Here is a 19,834-nt window from a genome sequence, read left to right on the forward strand (position 1 = left end):
AGATTAGTTTTGATTAAAGAATAAAACAAGTTTATTTAACTACAAAGAGAGAGAATTTAAGGGAGTATAAGTTTTATAAGGCATTAAAGTGAGAAATGGTTACAAAAGAAAAATAAATAAAACTCAGGTGCTAAAACTTAACAAGCTAGACTTGGTTCAAGGTAAAATCTTTACCACATATTCCAAACAACAGGGCTGACCAAACTCCAGGTCAGGCTACCTCCCAAAGTCATATGGCTGTTTATGGGGTTTCTTTGTTTGTCTTATTTGATGAAATGAGATCGGGAGAGAATACCTTGCGGTGTTTTTTGCTCATCACTTTTATAATCCAGTCACCTTTGAAATGCATCTTCCTGAGGATTATCACTAGATAAAGTTAATTCCCACTGTGAGGTTGTAGTCTTGTGGTGAAAGAGGTTCCATGCTGTTTGCTAAAGTATAGATTGATCTGTTTCAGCTCCCCTTCTTTGCCAAATTCTGGCCACTGGACAGGTGATTGCCCATCAACTTTGATGATACCTGTCTAGAGGCATCAGCCTTTCCTGTGTCTTTGAGAAACAGGTTTATCCACTCCTCAGGCTTGTCTGATAGCCTTATGTCAGTCATAATTTCATCTTATATTCATAACTTTACATATAATGTTGCTATTTAGATTCCACCATGACACTGTTGACCAATGAGTTATTCATTTTCAAATGATACCTCACAAAGTATACGTTGTACAAAGATTATAATAGTATATAGGGTGTAATTATAGGGTGTATTTGGTCACACCCACTCATTCCCTGGTAGCACATCTCTCTTCTGCTACCAGGCCATTTCCTGACCCTTTGTTCAGTTCAGCTCCTGGGAACAGGGTCTTGTGCCCCCCTCCACTCTTAAAGGGATAGTATGTCCCATTACATGGAGGTTGCTTGGCACTAGCCAGTGACTGCTAAACCAGTGCAAATAAAGAATCTTATAAAATAATGAATTCAATCACAGGACTGTGGGTTGTACAGGATGGGCTTGTTCTATTAGTGGAAAAATTGTTTGGAGGTGCAAAGCAACCAAAAACCAAGACATGGCAAATCTTTGAGCTAGTATCTTTAGGCAAGTGAGTAAATTTGCAATCTGGTTGGCTGCTGCTGTCCAGTGATGCCTGGAGAATATTATGATGAGAATGCCTAACTGTAAGTAGACCTTGTCTATACTACAAAAGTGAGTTTTATAATGATTGCTAAACTTGGTTATGGCTCAACTTGGTTCAAGAACTAAATTAACTGCATCCTTGCAGATGTAGTATAGCTCTATCTATACAAACTAGGCCACACTGTGATTCAGCCTGGTTAAGCTGCAGCAAAGTTTAATTTCAGTTGTTTACATAGTGTAGATAGGTCACAGATGTTGGAATGGAGGATTATGCCTCTCTGGTTAGTCTCATTACTTGTGACTGTACTGTTCAACAGTAACCAAAGACAGCTGCTCTCTTTAAAATCAGGTTATGCACACATGATAGTTAGGCTGATTATATGTATACTTCTACCTTCCAGAGATTCATGTCAGGATGACAAAACTCTGGCACTGCAGATACAGATGAATAACCTGCTGGAGACTGAGTGACTGCTGAGGTGGTTGCGTGGGTACCGTGGAAAAGGCTGGATGCTAGAAGTGCAGTGGGAACTTGTCTCCCAATACTGGATCAGCAGGTTTTCTTAAAACCTCATTATTACAGAAGTATATTTATTCTCTCTCCTGTCTGGCAGACAATTGAGCTAACCCCTTCCTCTACACTGTTAGTTTTCTGATACCATTCTTTAAAAAGAGGACTACAGAGCCTATTTAGTGCTGAGTATCTTTAACAGTGGCGGGCCAGTACCAGCTACCCCCAAAGAAGGTGAAAACAAACCTGCAATAGGCAATTAGGGAACACCCAGTCCATAGAAGAAGTTAATTAGAGGTGGGTGCCTGTCCTACAGCTTGGGGCTGTTTGTCACTTCCATACATTTTGTTTTTAACCTTTTACTAATATAATGTAAGTATTTTCCCCAGCCTTTAGCTAACACAGGTGCTGTGTGTTAACAGTCTGTGCCCAAGAACTTCAAGAAGTGTCTTAAGTTAATTTTATACATATAAAAAGAAACAAAATGCCCAGCACTGGTTACAAAACAGAGACAAGTCCCACCTGATTGCTTTGTGATCTCACCTCAGGGAACATGGACCCACCTCTTCTAAAGCAGCCAGGAGGATCCCACTGCCAGGCTCGGGTGACCAGATAGCAAATGTGAAAATCCAGCAGGGTGTGTGTATGTGTAAAAGGCACCTATATAAGACAAAGCCTCAAATATCAGGACTGTCCCTATAAAATCAGGACAGCTGGACACCCTATGCCAGTGCTTACTCTCTATTAGCCAACTGCCAGGGAACTTTCTCACCCCCAACATTCCACCCTCCCAAAAGACTTCCACCGGCCAAGAACCTTGGCCCTCCTAACATTCTATCCCACCAAGGGACTCCCACCCACCACGTCACATTCCGCCCCTTGTGGCCCCGCCCCTCGCCCGTCTGGCCCCGCCTCCTGGGCAGCTCTCTCCTGGCCCCGCCTCCCCGGCCGGCAGTGGGAGGTGGCCTAGTCTCTTTATGGCCTGTGCGCGCCTTCCGGCCCCTCCCTGTGCGCTGCCGGCGGCGAGACCGGCTGGCGTCCCCCTCGCGCGGAGCCGGGCCGGCTCCTCGGGTTCCGCGCGCCGCGATGAAGTGTCACTACGAGGTGCTGGGGCTGGCGCGCGACGCCTCTGACGAGGAGCTGAAGCGGGCGTACCGGAGACTGGCGCTGCGCTGGCACCCAGGTACGCCGGGCTCGGGGCCCCGCGCCGCCCGTGGCCTGCTCCTCCGTGCTGGGCCGCCCCTTTCCCCGCGCCGGGCCCGGCGTCCGCCCGCCCGCCCTGCGGGGACTGTCCCGGGCCGGCCCGCACCATCGGGGGGGATACGGCCGCGCCAGCATTCCCCGCTCGGAGAGGGCCCTGCGCGCCCCGTCGGCCAGGCCAGGCGGGCCCATGCCGAGGGCAGGTGGGCAGCGGGCGGAGCCGCGAGGGGCTCTAGGGACTCTGCGGGGCCAGACCCTGCGCCCCGGCCTGGTTCCCGTGTCCCGGGCTGAGCCCGGGGCTCCCATCGCCTGGCCGGGCCGGTGAAGCTGCCCCCCCCCCCCTTGAGGCATCGCTCAGGTATGTGGGTTCGGGGCGGGGCGCCCGGCGGTGTGAGACCATCTCACGGGTATTTCTCCTGGCTCATCTGCCAGCCTCGGTTCCCGTCCTCTTCGAAGAGCAGCAGGAAGTGTGCGGGCAGGGAGGACAGGGGCTTCCCAGGGCCCTTCCCCTTCATCTCTGCTTTAGAGGGCCAGCCTCACCCTGAAAGTCTCCCTAGCTTGGTACCTAGCGGGTGTACAAGTAACATCACAGAGGTTAAGGCAGGAAGGGACCCCCAGATCTAGTCTGATCTCCTATATATCCTGGGCCACCACCGTACACCTGCACACCAACCCCAGCAACCGAAATTAAACCACAGTAACACAGCCCTCAGGAGACTAAACTGTTATGTGCCACAGGCAGAGAATTAGAGGTGTGCCAGTGTCCAAGGCCTCTGCAATGGCAGGGAATTGATTAAGTGAGCTACATCTAGATGATATTGGCAAGCATCCCATGCTGCAGAGGAAGGCAAAACCTCCCCAAGGTCATTGCCAGTCTGACCTGTGGAGCAATTCCTTCCAGACCACACGTAGGATGACTTTTCAAAATGTCTTTTGTATTTTTCCTGTTTGCTTTGTGCGCTCAGTGTCACTTTATGTATAGTCAGTTTCCCTTGTTTGCAACCTGGAACAGGGAAGAGTACACTTTCTTTTTAAATAGGAAAACTTTATTCTAAAACCACAAAAGTTGTCAAGAAGACATTACACCTGTCTCTGAATCTGAAACTATTTTGTAATTCTTATTGAAATGGACATTGTTCCTTTAACTGTTTCTTTATATGCAGCAGTATCACTTTAAGTTATACTTAAAGTAAATATTAATTCTCCAGACTTGTTCTTAATATGCCTGTTAATGTGGCAGAGTGATGGTGGAAGGCGAAACATTAATGAAAGATGAAGCTGGATCAGCAGTCGTATTTTAGTCAGTTGTGGTATACCGAATGCATCCAATAAGGGCCTTGAGTTGTCCTTATGAATTGACTTTTTTCTTCATTTGTCTGATTTCCTAAATAATTACTTTGTGACATGAGCCCCAGCTGTTGCTATGATCTTTATGGTTTAAATTGTAATGACTTCTATTGCAGACAAAAATCTAGAAAATGCTGATGAAGCAGCAGAACAGTTCAAATTAATCCAAGCAGCATATGATGTACTGAGTGATCCTCAAGAAAGAGCTTGGTAAGTAATATTTGTCTGCCAGTGGAGCAGAAAAAACAATCTAACAAAGGGCTTGATTCTGCATTCGTGTCTTAGGCAGGACTCCCATTGAAATCATTTGTGATTTCCTTATGTTGGTAGTCTGGATTGAGACTTTAGCGGTTAACAGCCAGTTAAGAGGTTTCTCCCACCAGTAACAATGTATACAACTGTTAGGCCCTGAGGTTACAGCTACAGAACACATTAGTCGTATTCTTGTAACAAAGAACACTTGGAATCACCTTTTAAAAATTGTGTTCCTGGATTGATTTGTTGTGTGTTAAATAGTTTTTGCTTCTGGTTCTCTCTCAAGTGTGTCTCCCAGGTTTATAGTTGCGTGCACCTTTTTTTCCTCCTTGGATAACAGTGAACTGCTTACTTCATATGTTTAGCTACTATCTCAGGAAGCACTGTTTTCACTTTTCCATGTACTGAAAGAACGAATGGCACACACTAGCATAAAAGTGGGGAAGGCCTGGAGAATGTGTTTAGAGATCTGTAGAACCTGTAATTCACATTCTTGGAATCGTCAAGAAACATTTTATTCAAACAAGTTAGATAACTTTATCCCAAAAGAATTACAGTAACAGTAATAGGTATTCCATGAACAACTGGAAGGTCCCACACTACCTTGGGTTTTCATCTCAGTGATTGTCTTAAGTTATATGTGTTCTTGATGCTGTTTTCTGCTAGGTATGATAACCACAGGGAAGCTCTGCTGAAAGGAGGGGTTGATGGAGAGTACCAAGATGATAGTTTGGATCTGCTGCGCTACTTCACTGTTAACTGTTACTCTGGATATGGTGATGATGAAGAGGTAATGAACTGACTCTCTACTGAGTCAAGTTAAAACTTCTTTTAAAAAAAAAAAAAGACAATGGAAGTAAATTGGTGCATTAATACACCATTCTTAAAATTACCGAACATAAGTAGAAAAATGTTTACAGTAAACTTTAAAAAAGGGAGTGGGGAAGGAAAACATACATTGGATATTTAGTCAGTTTTAAATGTCCCCTTAATCAATACTGCTGTACAATTGTATAGCAACACTTTACATGTAATACATCCCCAGGCACTTCGCTTTCACTGTGCAATCCTATTATGCTGAAATGTTTCACAAGTTGGAATGCTTTAGGATATAAAAAGCGGCATTATGCCAGTGCTCTGGGGTATGCACTTGTTGTCATTTAACTTCCAGGTGGAGTTTAAGGTGTTGATGTTGATCTAAAAAGTCCCAAATGGTTTGGAATATGCCTGCCTGAGAGATTGCCCATCTCTCTGTGATACTGCCATAGCTGCAGTGAGCTGGAACCCCCTTAACTTATAATAATGGAGCTGCTGGTAGGCAATTCTTGTCTTTGGAATTCTCTCCTGCCTTAGTCCAGCACAACTGCCTGGGTCACAATGGGTTTTTTTTGTATTAGTTGATTGTTTTTGTTTAGGTTTTTGGTTTTTTTTTTTAAATTAAAAATTGGAAGGGCTCCTAGAGCCTGGCATAATCACTTAATTTTGGTATACTTAAAACTGTTACTGTAGAATTTAAATAATCTTTCTCTAAAGTTGATCATTTTAATTCTTTAGTTGCATAGGCATACAATTAATTTCTCAGTAACAATGGTGTATATTTCAGGGGTTCTTTGCAGTCTATCGTCAAGTTTTTGAAAATATTGCAAAGGAAGAGATGGAATATATATCTCAGGAAGATATTGAAGAATTCCCTATTTTTGGATACTCTCAGAGTGATTATGATAAGGTAAGATACATAACATTTGGAAGTCTAAATAACTATTTTTTACACCGTAATATCACTAGGAATTGGGGCTTAATCCATCTCCCTTTGAAATCAGAGGAAAGGCTCCCATTGACATTGAGAGTTGAATCTGGCCCAATGTGTACATAAAGCCTTCCCTGCCCAACCAAAAGCTCTTATTTAATGCCTTGTGTATACTTAAACCTTTCGCTGCTTTACCTACACCGACATAGTTAAAGTGTCAAAACCCCTAGTGTAGATGCAGCAAAGAGTCCGGTGGCACCTTATAGACTAACAGACGTATTGGAGCATGAGCTTTCATGGGTGAATACCCACTTCGTCAGATGCATGTAGTGGAAATTTCCAGAGGCAGGTATAAATATGCAAGCAAGAGTGAGTCAGGCTAGAGATAACGAGGTTAGTTCAATCAGGGAGGATGAGGCCCTCTTCTAGCAGTTGAGGTGTGAACACCAACGGAGGAGAAACTACTTTTGTAGTTGGCTAGCCATTCACAGTCTTTGTATGCAGTTATTCCAGTATAAAAGTGCTTATATCAGTATAGTTTATTCCAGTTCAGTGAAGCAAAATAGAATACACTGGTATAAAGCTCCTTATACTGGCATATTTATGTTGCCTAAAAAAAAAATCTCACCCATTACGAGTTTAGTTATGCCGTAACATTTAAAGTGTAGACCAGGCCTAAGAAATAAAAGGATAGATTTAATCCTTGATGTCTGATTGAAACCAGCCTTGCCGATGTTCTGTAGTGCTATGTATTACAGCAAGGAATACCTGAAGACTTAACTATTTATTAAGAGACTGTATTTGTTATATAATTTTTCCGTTTTATTAAACCACAATTACAAAAGTAAAACTTGCTCACTGCATAACACAAAATACGCGAGGTAGTGGATAACCAACAATTGTGACTGCTGCTGAAATCTCTCCCGCCATCTAAGGCTTTTCACGGTGATGCCCCCACTTTATACTTCCATGATACCATCTATACTCCCAGCTGTTCTGTCATTTCTTACTTCCTCTCCCAAAGGCTGATCCTTTCATTCTGCCATGCCAACTAACAACTAAAAAATCTCCCTTTGTAAAATTCTTCCCAGAACCTACTAGCATGTTTATGCTGTCTTCAACCAGTAAGCTGGCAATCAGCTCCCTGTATAAGCACTTAAGAGCATCGGCACTAAATATATATTCTAGTCTGTTCCTTCTTGTGCTTACCTCTTCGTAATACTTCCTCCTAACATTTAAATTATATTATTCTTTTAATCAGTTGTGAGTAATTTGTACATATCAGATGGAAAACTAGTATGAAAACAGGGACAAAATATTCCAGTGAAATGTGATTTGCAGTAACACTATTGTCACTATGTGTATATTAATGTACCTTCTAGCCTGTTGAGACAAGTACTCTAAATTTCCTAAGATAATCAAAGTCCTAACACAGACTATTAGAGAAAATTGTTTATGAAAGTCTGTAGAAGTTGGAGAAAATAGCCTGTTACAAACTGGACTGTGATAAGGGGTTTTCAAGGCTGCAAGTAAAATCATGGGTTGGCATAATGAGCTAAAAATTGTAGAAATGGGAGGAAATGTTTATGGGTGACTCACCAAAATGTTTTGATGGAATGAGTTTGACGCACCATTTTTGACCTTGTTTATCTGGGGTCACTAAGTGGAAGCTGTGGGAGCCATGGATTAAAGCAAACAATTTTTAACATTGACAATGCCACCATTTCCTGGGACCCTGAGATCCACCATGACATTGTTGGGCCTTCATCATCCTGATCCTGGAAGGCATTCTGACCAGACTGGGCCAGAAAGATGGAACCAGATTATATGCCGCTTTCAGCAGCCTTGGTTAAAGCTGGAGTGAACCTGGAGTGTGAACCTTGGGTTCCTGTTGTTACCCCCTTCCTCTGTCACTGTCCTTCTCCACCTTATTTCTCCTCTTTCCTATCTATCTCTACCTTCTGTTTTCTGAGAGTTGGACTTAGCTGGCCAGGACTGCACCTTTCTCAATACTTCTGTGAACCTGTGGCTGGAGAGGCCACCTAAAAGCAATGTCTTCAACAGCCCAAAGCTGGTATGAGTTTGGTAGGTCTCAGAGTGGCTAATAAGACCATGTGCTAGGTCTGTGTTTCTCCACCAGCAAGGTTGCAAGTGAAAATCAGCACCAGAGACAAGCTATATTTTTTATATTTGCTATTCTTTTCTCTTCCCATGTGCGCCTTTTGTCTTAAAGGAGGAAACCGCATTGGTCTTACAAAAGCAGCAGCAACAATTCAAAACCATTTAAACTAACCTCTTCTTGCTACCTCCAGAAAGGGCAGTGAATACCATCTAAGACTGTCAAGTGGGGCTTTTCCCTATAAATAGCTCTATAGAGGCAAAAGGAATATGGGATATTGCCATAATAAAAGGTTTAGTAATTTTCATTTCAAATGCTTAAATTGTGAGGTTTTTTTGCATCTCCTTAATAAATGGTTAAAAAGACTTTTTTTAATGGCAGTTGTTACAGTGGGAGTTGCCAGGAATATCTTGACAGGAAAACCTACATGATGCTTAACTGGTTGTTAATGTAACAGTGAAGAGAGGTTTCACTACCATCTTATCCCTTGTTGGGCCAAAGATCTACCCCCTTACTGATGCCACAGGCCAATGGCAGCTTTTTTTAATTAACTTAGTGTGAACTTGGAACTTGGCTTCAGTAAAATTTTAAATCTTTTTCCACATAGTAAGAAATATCTTGGATTTCTACAAGGCATTGGATTTACAACCACATGACTTGATTTAAAAATTTGCATATGGAACTAACAGCATACGTTAGATGTATTAAAAATTGGCTCACTGACAGATCTCAAGATGTAGTTGTTAGTGGGGAGACCTCAATGAGTGATGCAGTTTTCTAGCAGAGTCCCTCAAGGATTGGTTCTTGGTCCAGTGCTATTCAATATTTTTATCAACAATTTAGATGTTAAATCTTTGCTGGTTACATTTGCAGATGACACAGATTGGTCGGGTAATAAGTAGTGATGAGGATTGATGACTGTTATGGAGTCATCTGAATCACCCAGTTAAATGGTCACAATCAAACAAAATACATTTTAATACAGCTAAATGCAAGATAACACACCAAGGAACAAGAGTGCAGTTTACGCCAACAGAGTGGGAAACCATCTTGGACAGCAGTCACTCAGAAATGCTGAGGCTAAAAGGGCTAGTGTGATCCTTGGATATATAAAAAGGGGAATACTGTATTAAGCAGAAATAGGGAAGTAATCTTGCTTTTCTACACAGTAGTGGTGGTAAGGCCGGTACTAGGATACTATGTCCAGTGTTGGTGTCTGTGTTTCAAGAATGTGTAAATACCAGAGAGAGTTCAAAAGAGAACCACAGAAATGATCCACGGTTTGGAGAAAAGGGCGGGGAAGGGGAGGGGAGCCTTACGATGTGAAGCTTAAGGAACTCAATCTGTTTAGCTTATTGAAGAGAAGGTGACAGGTGGCTTGATCACTGTGTATAGGTATTTACACACAGAAAAGATATGTGATTAGTGGTGGCTTTTCAATAGGCATAACAAGATCCAGTGGCTGGAGGTTCAAGTTAAGCAAATTCGATCTTGAACTTAGATGCAATTTTCTACCAGCGAGGGTAATTAAACAATGGAACAGTTTACCCTGAGAGGTGGTGGATTCAACACCGCATGGAGTCTTTAAAATGAGATTAGAGATCCATCTAAAAGACATGCTTTAATCCATCTCCTGGGAAAAATTCTATGGGTTGAGTATACAAAAAGTCAAATGAGATGAGTGTAAGGGTCCCTTCTGGCTTTGGAGTTTATTTAGATTTTCATAGATATACAGGCTTTGGTAGCTTTTTTTCAATATGATGACTTACAACTTTTGCCAATTCCCGTTTTTTCAACAGGTAGTCCATCCTTTTTATGCTTACTGGCAGAGTTTCTGTACTCAAAAGAACTTTGCTTGGAAAGAGGAGTATGACACACGGCAGGCATCAAACCGTTGGGAGAAACGCGCTATGGAGAAAGAGAACAAGAAAACTAGAGACAAAGCAAGAAAGGAGAGGAATGAGCTGGTTCGTCAGCTAGTGGCTTTTATTCGTAAAAGAGATAAGAGAGTACAGGCACACAGAAAACTCCTAGAAGAACAGAATGCAGAAAAAGCTAGGAAAGCAGAGGAGCTCCGGAGACAGCAAAAACTCAAACAAGCGAAGTATGTAAATATTGAAGGAAGTGTTTTTGGAACTGAGAAATAATCATGGGAGATTCATATTGGGTCATATTTTTACCACCTGCAGCTTACATTGTTTTAAAGAATAAATGTTGGCATTTCGAACTTTTGTCCTTAAGTCTGAGATTTGAAGACCGAGCTGCTCATGGCAGACAATCCTCCTTGTACCCAACACCTTGTGGGTAGTAAAGAAATATGAAATAAATTTTAATAATCAGTATTTTATTGTTGTCAAAGTCTTCAATGCCACATAATCCACAAAACAAAGGTGGTAGCAGGTTGGCAGAAGAATGCTGAGTATAAGTGAAGTGGGGTGGGAGTTCCTTTACTTTTTAAGGGGATCTGTCATTCCTTTATCACAGAGTATCACAGTTGAGGGACATTTTGTATCCGGAATGGCATTGGTGATTAAAAGCCTTTTTTTTCATCTGTTTGATTAATGTTTGCAACCATTTTCCTTAGATTTGGACCTTGGCTGTGTAACTTGTACCTTTTCAGTAATCTAGTCTAGAATTCAGTGTGCTTTGCGTGGGTCTATACTTTAAGACCACTTAAAAGCTACATTTGACCAACTGCTTGGTAGTGTTGTTTTATGACAAATTTACTATCTACCTTACCATCATGCCAAGAATATCGCACGATATAAACTTCATACCCCAATTTGTTTCTTAAACTTTGGGAACACTTTAGAACATGATAAATTTTTGCTGAGGAAACAATGTACAGGACTGATTAACGGTTGATTAACTTGAGAGGAAAGGTGCTTCTCATTTGGTAATAATCATATACCTCTGAAGGTGAGGAGTTTATTAGCCCATGACAATTCCTATCAACTCAGAATATCTGCACGTTAACTAAAATTTTTGATATTCATTTTAAATGAAAGGAACAAACTTGCATAAAACGATGAGCTGTTAAACTCAGACTGCTAAAAGGTAAACTTGGGGAGGGGGGAACAAGCCTTTTTGCTCTTTCTTCCCCACTCTCTTATCACTTTTGTCTTTCGCTCCCCACAGGTCAGAAAGAAATACTCTCCCTGGGCTAAGTGCAATATATTTTGTTTATATTTCAAGAGTGAATTAGGAGCAGGGCACTGGGATTCTCTCACTGTAAACACAAAATATATTCTTGGCACAAAAGCCTTGCCGATCTGGAAAGAGGCAGAGAAAGGAGTTTAAATATTTAATCACTCTTCTTTCCAGCAAATCCATAGGCCCACTTTCCTTGTTTCTGGATGTTTTTAATAGAGTGGATTTTTTTTTTCCCACTGAAGGTAATGAAGCCCAAGTGATGGTTTTGCTGTGGGCAAAGAGCTTGAAAATTGAGTGCAGAAGGCAATTGGAGCGAAGATCTGAATAGCTGAAGTACAACTGTTGAGGAGTAATTGTACAGTAGTTATGTAAATCAGACACTCACAACCTATCTGTTCAGTTTTCTAGTCCCTGCAAAGAAACTAGTTACTGGCGTGTGTTGGATTTGGTTCAGACAAGACAGCTTGGGGGTTTCGTTCTTTTTAAATAAGTGAACATGACCAAATAATGACCCTTAAATAAAACAGTTACCACTAAATTCTCTGAAATATAAAAAGTTGTTGTATTCTGCTTAAAGGCTTGGGGAGCAATATAAAGAGCAGAGCTGGATAGCTATGTCTGATCTAGAGAGAGAACTGCAGCAGATGGAAGCACAGTATGAAAAGGAATTTGGAGATGGATCTGATGATGATGAGGAAAGAGAGGAACAGGAGCCAAGAGAAGGAATCGATGGTAAGGGTCTGTTAATGTATTTTTGATTTGATACCTATAAAAAGACCTTGCAATTGCTCCATATTTGTATGTACATAATCGTATAGTTGTATTCAAATCCTCGAGGCTTAAGTCCAGATTCCCTGCTGGCATATGCCACTCACTTCAGTTGTGCTATTTAAGGAAAAAGTTTAGTCCCATAGTGTTCTGTTCTCCTTTCGAACACTTATCTTCATGTTAGTAATGGATGCTTATTTGTGGTTGTGCAGGGAAGGAACAGATTATTTAGGGAGAGAGTTCTTATCACTCTGCACACTAAAGGGCTTGAATGGGCATTGTTGAAAGCATGCTATCTCTCTTTAATTACTCAGTATCTCCTAAGAATCACTCAGCTAATTTCCTTCCCCTTCCCTTTTCAGATAAACTGAGTGATGAAGCTGAAGGCATTGAATTTTATGATGACTTGTACTGCCCTGCTTGTGACAAATCCTTAAAGACCGAGAAAGCGTAAGTTTTTTGTTTCTTTGAAAAGCTTGGAGACTTTCAGATTCACCTAGGTTATCTGGACGCCCAATACCCATTAAAGTTAATCCAATGTAATGGCATTTAGACATCCACATGCCCTATGTGGCTTTGAAAGGCTTAACCCTTTTCATTCAAGTAGGTATTTTTTGTATTAGAATTTCCTACTATGAACACTGAAAGGCATTAACCATTGTCATTGATCAGAGACCTTTTATATGTAAATGAAATAAAATTTGCTTAGAGTAACAGTTGCTCATGATTCATAGTCTAGTAATTATCTACTGCTCTTCATAGAATGAAGAACCATGAAAAGTCAAAGAAGCACCGAGAGATGGTAGCGCTGTTACGGCAACAGCTGGAGGTGGAGGAGGAGGAATTTTCTGTATCTACAGATGACAAAAATGAAGTGAATACCAGAGAAGATGAAGAAATGGAAGAAACACCCAAACAGAAGTACCTTAAAAATAGATTGTTTACACTTACTATAGCATTTGTTATAGTTCGGCTACGTAATAGTGGTCTTTATGAGGCTCTGAAAAAGAGTCCTGGGATAGGCATATGATCACATCAGGACTCATTTAATTGTACTGCACAAGTTGTTAAAATATCTTTGCATCAATGTCCCAACACAAAAAGTAGATTTTTAATGATATCAGTGGAATGGACTGTTGTAGGATAATGGTCTCCCACTCCTTATCTTCTGGCATTTATAGAAAAATAAATGCCAAGGCAAAGCAAAGATGTTAATATTTTAAAGCAAGAGACCTTGTTACAGGCCGAGTGTTTATTGTGTAGGTACAGCATTGTCTGTCAGGCACTGAGACTAGCCTAGAAAACTTGTTTGCTTCAGTTAATTGGAAGCTAGTTTATGCAAGATGCAGCATATTTTTAAAAGCTGTACTATGCTTATGATTAAGCTGGTTTCCGAATGTCCAGTCATTAAGGATCAGGGTTTTTTTATTCAGTTTGAGCACGAAATCTACAGAGATGTCACTAAATACCATAAATAGCGCACAAAACAGCTAACTGTTTTCACTTCAGGAGTCTGACAGTGTTGTTTTTTTCTAGCCATAACTTCCTGTTGCATTTGTGATACAAGTGAGATCAGAACTATTATCACTTAAAATGTAGCATAGAATTATTGGTTTTTAACCTTTCTAAAATATAATATTGGCAATCTAAAAATTTATTCAACTCTTCACTTTTACCTTTTTACAGACTCTCCAAGAAGAAGAAAAAGAAACATAAAACGATGACGGTATGGAGTTTATACAAAATCTTTGTGGCTCTATTGAAAATCTAAGGAAACTATGTAAGACTTGGTTAGTTATTTCTGTGGTCTTCTGACCTAGCTTTCCAGTAGCGTCAAAAAATTGAGGGAATTAGGAATTCTAGAGACTGGAAAAAGCTGCTAAATTTATTACATCTAATTGACTGGTGTATTTCTCAATGAGTCCATTGTTTTCAAAGAGACTCTGACTCCATATCTGTTTTAACGCAGGTACTTGTATAACCCCCATTATTGTAGTATCAGAGCACTTCACAATCTTCGGTGCATTTATCCTCACAACACCCATGTGAGCTAGGGCAGTGCTATTAGCCCCATTTGACAGACAGCCTCTCTGTGCTGCAGTTTTCGAAGTTGCTTGCCCATGGTTACATAGTAAGTCTGTGGCAGTGCAGGGAACTGAACTCAAATCTTGTAAATTCTAGTGTAATGCCCTAACTACCGGACCATCCTTTCTCTCAGCTAGAACAGGTTGCTGGCTTCCATTCAGGAAACTGTTGTATGCATGTTGCTCAGAAAACTATCACTTGACTCTGACAATATGGCCAACTATTGTCCAATATATAATCTTCTATTTTTGTTTAAGATTGAGAGGCAGTTCTGAGTGCCAGAGGTATAGCCAGAGGTGATTTGCTGCTAATCCACTGGCCCCAGGAGAAGCATAATACTGTGCACTAACCTTGCCAACAGCACTCAGTAATCCACAAAATTCAATAATCTGTACTGGGCCTTTCCCACATCCATGCAAATTAGTGATGTTCTCTTGTAGCTTTAGTTTACTTGCAATCTTGGTAAGCCTCTTTTGTCTGAGTTTACTAAAGTAACTAATGTACTGATTCTCCTTCTCTCGTCTCCCAGCACCTCACTTCCACCCAACACAATTCTAATTGTTACCCTTTCAGTGTTGCTTAGAAGGTTGAGAAAATACATTATCTAGTTGCCTCAGATCTCCTTGACCCTTGTCAATCTGGGTAAGAGTTGCAGTGTTTTGGCTGAAATTTTCCTGAGGCAAACACCTGGCATGGAAAATTTCAGCCCAAATGCTTAAGTTTGGCAGTCATAAGCAATTGAAAACAAGGTCTTTTAATGGGAAGTGTTGGGCAGCTTTAATAATGGACCTCATAGAATCATCTAATACAAAATTACAAAAAAAAAGTTAGATGTTTCGATGTATAGATCATTCCATCCTCCCTTCTTTATGCCTTAACGGCTATGTGCTATGGGTTCTTGCAAAGTCTGAGCTGTGACTCTTAGACCTTTGATAAAGACTCTTTGGCTCTCTTCTCTTCAATCTCGATTCTTTCTCAAAATGCTACAGCCAGAACTTCAGTTCTCTTCACCTCACTGCGTCTCTCACAAAACATCAATGTAAAAATAGACAAGCTAGATTTTCGTTGAGGCAAATTGTTTAATTGTTAAATCTGCAATTACTGTACACACAGTTGCCAACTAATTATCTGAGAGCAATAAATACGCATTTTTTCTTTGGACAGACGTATGAAGACTCTTTCAACAACAAAACTACAGATGACGCTACAGTTGAACAAAAAGAAGCTGACAGTGCAGACCGGGAGGACAGCATAACAGAAGAATTGGAAAATGTTGGCCAAAGAAATACTGCTTCTGAAAAAACAAGTGCTGCAGAAACTGTAGATGAAGTTAATGAACCAAAAAGTGAAGCAAAAAGGTAACAGCATCACTTTGTGATGACTTGTAATATATGGATTACTTTGTTGCATTCTTTAGTTTAATAGTCCATGTTTTAAAGGCCTGAATTTTCTCTCACCAGTGTAAACTGAAAGCTACTCCACTGAAATTGAGTTATGTCAGAGTAAAACTGGTATAAGTTAGAATTGGTTCCTAAATTGGCAGTGGCTTTAGATTGCAAATAAATACCCCACACTTAATAAACAACCAGTATCCAGATAAACCATCTTGTTAGCAAATATGCTAATCTTGTAAATAAGTTATTTGTTTTGCTGTTAACAATTGGATTTTATAATGTCTTACAGGGGAAACTGGCGGGGCACAAATGGGAGTTAGGCACTTAACTCATGTTTGTGCCTTCAAAAACTTCATTCTGTTAACTGTGTAGCAACTTGATGAGTGGTTCTGGGCATTAATTATAAAGATATTCTTCATAGTTATCCAAAGAGTCACCACAATTGGGCAGTAGTTCTCAGCCTTTCCAGACTACTCTACCCCTTTCAGGAATCTGATTTGGCTTGCATACCCCAAGTTTCACCTCACTTAAAAACTACTTGCTTACAAAATCAGATCTAAAAATACAAGAGAGTCACAGCACACAGTTTCTGAAAAATTGCTTACTTTCTCATTTTTACCATGTGATTATAAAATAGATGTAAGGACAATATTTATAATTCAATTTCAGTGTATAATATGTAGAGGATAAACAAGTCATTGTATGTGTGGAGGAAAAATGAGAAAGTAAGCAAGCTTTCATTTCATACATTTATGCATTTATGCATTTCAATTTAAGTGAAATATTCCATCAATAGTAACTATATAATATAAGAATGTTCATATGGGGTTAGACTAATGGTCCATCTATCTCCGTATCCTGTCTTCCGACAGTGGCCAGTGCCAGAGGGAATCAATGGAATAAGGCAATTATTGAGTTACCCATCTCCTGTTGTCCAGTACCAGCTTCTGGCAGTCAGAGGCTTAGGGATACCCAGGGTAGCTACAAGGACATACGGAGCCGGGTAGGGAGCCTGCCAGCCCTGCCAACCCTCCCCAGCTCCAGCAGGGGTCCTGGGCTATGTGCCACTACCTGCTTTCTCCCTGTCAGCATCAATGGGGGTCCTGGGCTGCTGCCCACCTCCCACCCAGCACCTCTAAGGGTCCTTGGGCCACCCCCCAGCATCTGCAACACTGCCGGGCCACCCCCCCAGCACCTGCAACTCCCCTGGACCACTCGCCCCAGAGCACCCGCAGCCCCCCAGCCCAAGTTTTAGTCAGGGGTATATAGTACAGGTCCTCAGCAGGTCACGGACCGTGAATTTTTGTTTACTGCCTGTGACCTGTCCATGACTTTTACTAAAAATACCCATGACTAAAATATAGCCTTAGTTATTTACTAAGCATTGTGGAATCCTTACCTCCCTTACTCTCCAGCTTTAAGGAAGTGAAGTGAATGAGACAACTGCTGCTTCACCTTCCTTACATTTTCAGTACACAGCAAAGATACGTATATTCACTTGTATAGTGCTTCCCTTCCCAGTAAACCTGTAAGGCCCTGTGCATGTACTTTTTTGTGAAAGCTCACGTTTGGCCCAAACCAAAACACACAAAAAGGCATGTCTCCTCTGCGCAGGCTACTTCCAGGTCTAATGCCTAACTCCAGCTGTTTCAGCACTTTAACTGTTTAGATTTCTTTTAATGCTAACAGATTTGTAAAGTTCATTTTATTTCCCCTACTTGTTCTCAAACAGTTGAACCTATTTTGCTCAGACCGTGTGCCTATGAATACAATAAAATTCACTTTTGGACAAATGCCAAGCCTGGAATATATATTTGTCCTACAGGCAAGTTTCAGAACATTACAATGGTCTGAAATGGGTTAGAATGGAGAACAGTGTGCACTTTTCACTTCCATTAGAAGTGAAGGTGGGAGGGAACCCTCCATGTAGTGAATCACACACAAAAGGTTATTTATTAAGCAGAAATTAATGGTGACCAAAAAACTGAACTTAGGAAAGTGTCTTAAACGCTAGTTTGTGCAAAATATTAAATTAAAAAAAGTTTAAATATCAGCCCATTTAGGTCCCAGTCCAGTACCATGAGATTTAAAAACCTTAGTAATTTAAAACCTATCAGTCCTGCTGAATGTGTTCATAGTAAAACTTGGTTCAGTGTGATGACAGGTAATCTGAGATCTTAAACACTCTTGTCTTTTCAGCATCCCTAAGCCTAAAGGAAAGAGAACCAAGGATACAAAAAAATCTGTAAAGGTAACTTCAGAGCTTCAAGATAAGGTATGTGGAAAGTATTTAAAACTACAGATTCTCGATGGCTGGTAAACAATGTCCAAAAAACAAACGACTTTTGGTCTAGTAGTTTTCCAGCTCCTAACACTCTTCTCCTGTTCTCGAAAGCTCTTTTGCCTGTGTTTTTCATGTATTTGTCCATAAGACACTTTCTGTTCATGCATGTTTACCAGAATCTAAGAAAAGTGGAAACAAATTCTTTTCTTTGGAGGAAAACCATTTCTCTTTAAAGCTAAATATTTCAGCTTAATCTAGGATAGTCTTCTACATACATCGATCTTGGACTTCTAGATCCATCTAACCTTAAATCTGTCTTCTGGTCTCTATGTGGAAAAAATGAGGAGTTGTCACAATATGTTTGTATGGTGCCTAGAGCAATGGGGACTCCCAGCCTAGTTACCTGTGTTAGGTACTAATGCAATTTAGTTTAAAAATAAGGAGATAGCCAGGCCATTAAACATATGTAGGCCATTACTGTGAAACTGTTTCAGTAGCACCTAGAGGCCTCAGCCGGGGTGGAGCCCCATTGTGTTACGCAATGTACAAATATAGTGACAACTCAGTTTTATAGATTATTAATTATTTATTATTATACACATGCTGGTGGATGTAGATCTGGATTTTTTTTTTAAATCTGTAAGTAGATCTGGAAGGATTAGATTTAACTTGGTAACTGCTTATAATCATCTTCTCCCCAAAACAGTTTCTGTCCTTAATAGAAATTTACAGACAAGAGTTAGATAGACACGTTGATAGTTTAAAAAAAAAAAAGTGCCATCAGTCATATTCCTTCTCACACATGTGAATTTTCTGAAATGCCTACAGTCACTCAGCTTTAAACAAACATATTAGTCTTTTCTGCTAGTATGAAAATATTTAACAAGAAAAAAATTGGGAATATAATATGTTGAAATTTGCTTTAAAAGATGAGCCAAGGAAAAAACTAATATCATAGTTTTGCTTTAAGGGATGCTGTTTCAAATCTTAATGTTTCTTGCAGATCTGTAGTTCATTTAGGAGCTTATTTGGCACTTAAGCTCTATTCAGCACTCCTTATTATTTGCCATAGAACACTTTTCAAATGTTCAAAAAGAGTTGGTCACATTTTCCTGAATGAATCATTCATGCTTATTCTCCATTTCAGAGGTTAGCTGTTTGTTAAAAATAAATGTTAACTGTTCAATACTCTTCCTTAGCCAGTAAAACAGTAAAATACGGTTATATTGTTTCCATAGTATCTACTAACATGAAGCAATGTATTTTTTTCTCTTACCAGAATGAAGATATTCCTATCCACTGTATAACCTGCAATTGTGAATTTCAGTCCCGGAATAAACTGTTTGAACACTTAAAGGCCACAGGCCATGCAAAAGCAATGCAAGCACCAGCTGTAAATGGTGCTGGGAATAGCAGAAGCAAAAAAGAGAAACGTAAAAACAGATAGGACTTCGCACTTGTTTTGAACTGTCAGTTTTTGGATGCATATCTGAAGAAAACACTCAAAACCAAAGGACAGCAATCCTACAATCTAAATTAAATTGGGAAGCAGTTCTTGGGCCTGCAACAGTTCAGTGTGGCAAAACATTTTTATCTTGTACAAAAAATTTGTTTAATTTTTTACCAACAACTAAATTTCATCTGGTCATTCCAGGGGCTTTAAAGTCTTGAAAAAATAACAAATATTCTTAAAGCTGGTCGTCCTAGATACCTGGTGGGACTTGTATGAATGAAAGTGTACAGGGGGAGAAAATAAATTATTTTAACACGTTGTTCTTTTTATTTTACAGAGCTCCTCTAATACGAGTTAGGATGGACAGGTGTCTGTCTGACCATCTGT

The 19,834-nt window shown here is 40.3% G+C and overlaps 1 protein-coding gene across 1 annotated transcript; it reads left to right on the forward strand.

Annotated features, from left to right (window-relative positions):
- Positions 1-2,656: 2,656 nt before the first annotated feature.
- DNAJC21 (DnaJ heat shock protein family (Hsp40) member C21) lies at positions 2,657-19,767 on the forward strand. The gene is made up of 12 exons (XM_024203058.1): positions 2,657-2,825; positions 4,306-4,399; positions 5,111-5,234; positions 6,048-6,170; positions 10,110-10,414; positions 12,041-12,195; positions 12,594-12,681; positions 12,994-13,152; positions 13,918-13,957; positions 15,481-15,674; positions 17,910-17,985; positions 19,274-19,767. The coding sequence occupies exons 1-12, from the start codon at positions 2,729-2,731 to the stop codon at positions 19,439-19,441; spliced, it is 1,623 nt and encodes a 540-aa protein (XP_024058826.1). The 5' UTR covers positions 2,657-2,728; the 3' UTR covers positions 19,442-19,767.
- The last annotated feature ends 67 nt before the right edge of the window (positions 19,768-19,834 follow it).

This window comes from Terrapene carolina, unplaced genomic scaffold (assembly GCF_002925995.2).
Source record: "Terrapene carolina triunguis isolate 2854851 unplaced genomic scaffold, T_m_triunguis-2.0 Scaffold69, whole genome shotgun sequence".
Lineage (NCBI taxonomy): Eukaryota > Metazoa > Chordata > Testudines > Emydidae > Terrapene > Terrapene triunguis.

Excerpts from the sequence above, each read along its gene's own strand:
- DNAJC21 (XM_024203058.1), top strand. The coding sequence starts at position 2,729 with ATGAAGTGTCACTACGAGGTGCTGGGGCTGGCGCGCGACGCCTCTGAC. Across the intron at positions 12,196-12,593 it reads GCCAAGAGAAGGAATCGATG|ATAAACTGAGTGATGAAGCT; the intron begins GTAAGGGTCTGT and ends TTCCCTTTTCAG. Across the intron at positions 13,153-13,917 it reads GAAGAAACACCCAAACAGAA|ACTCTCCAAGAAGAAGAAAA; the intron begins GTACCTTAAAAA and ends ACCTTTTTACAG.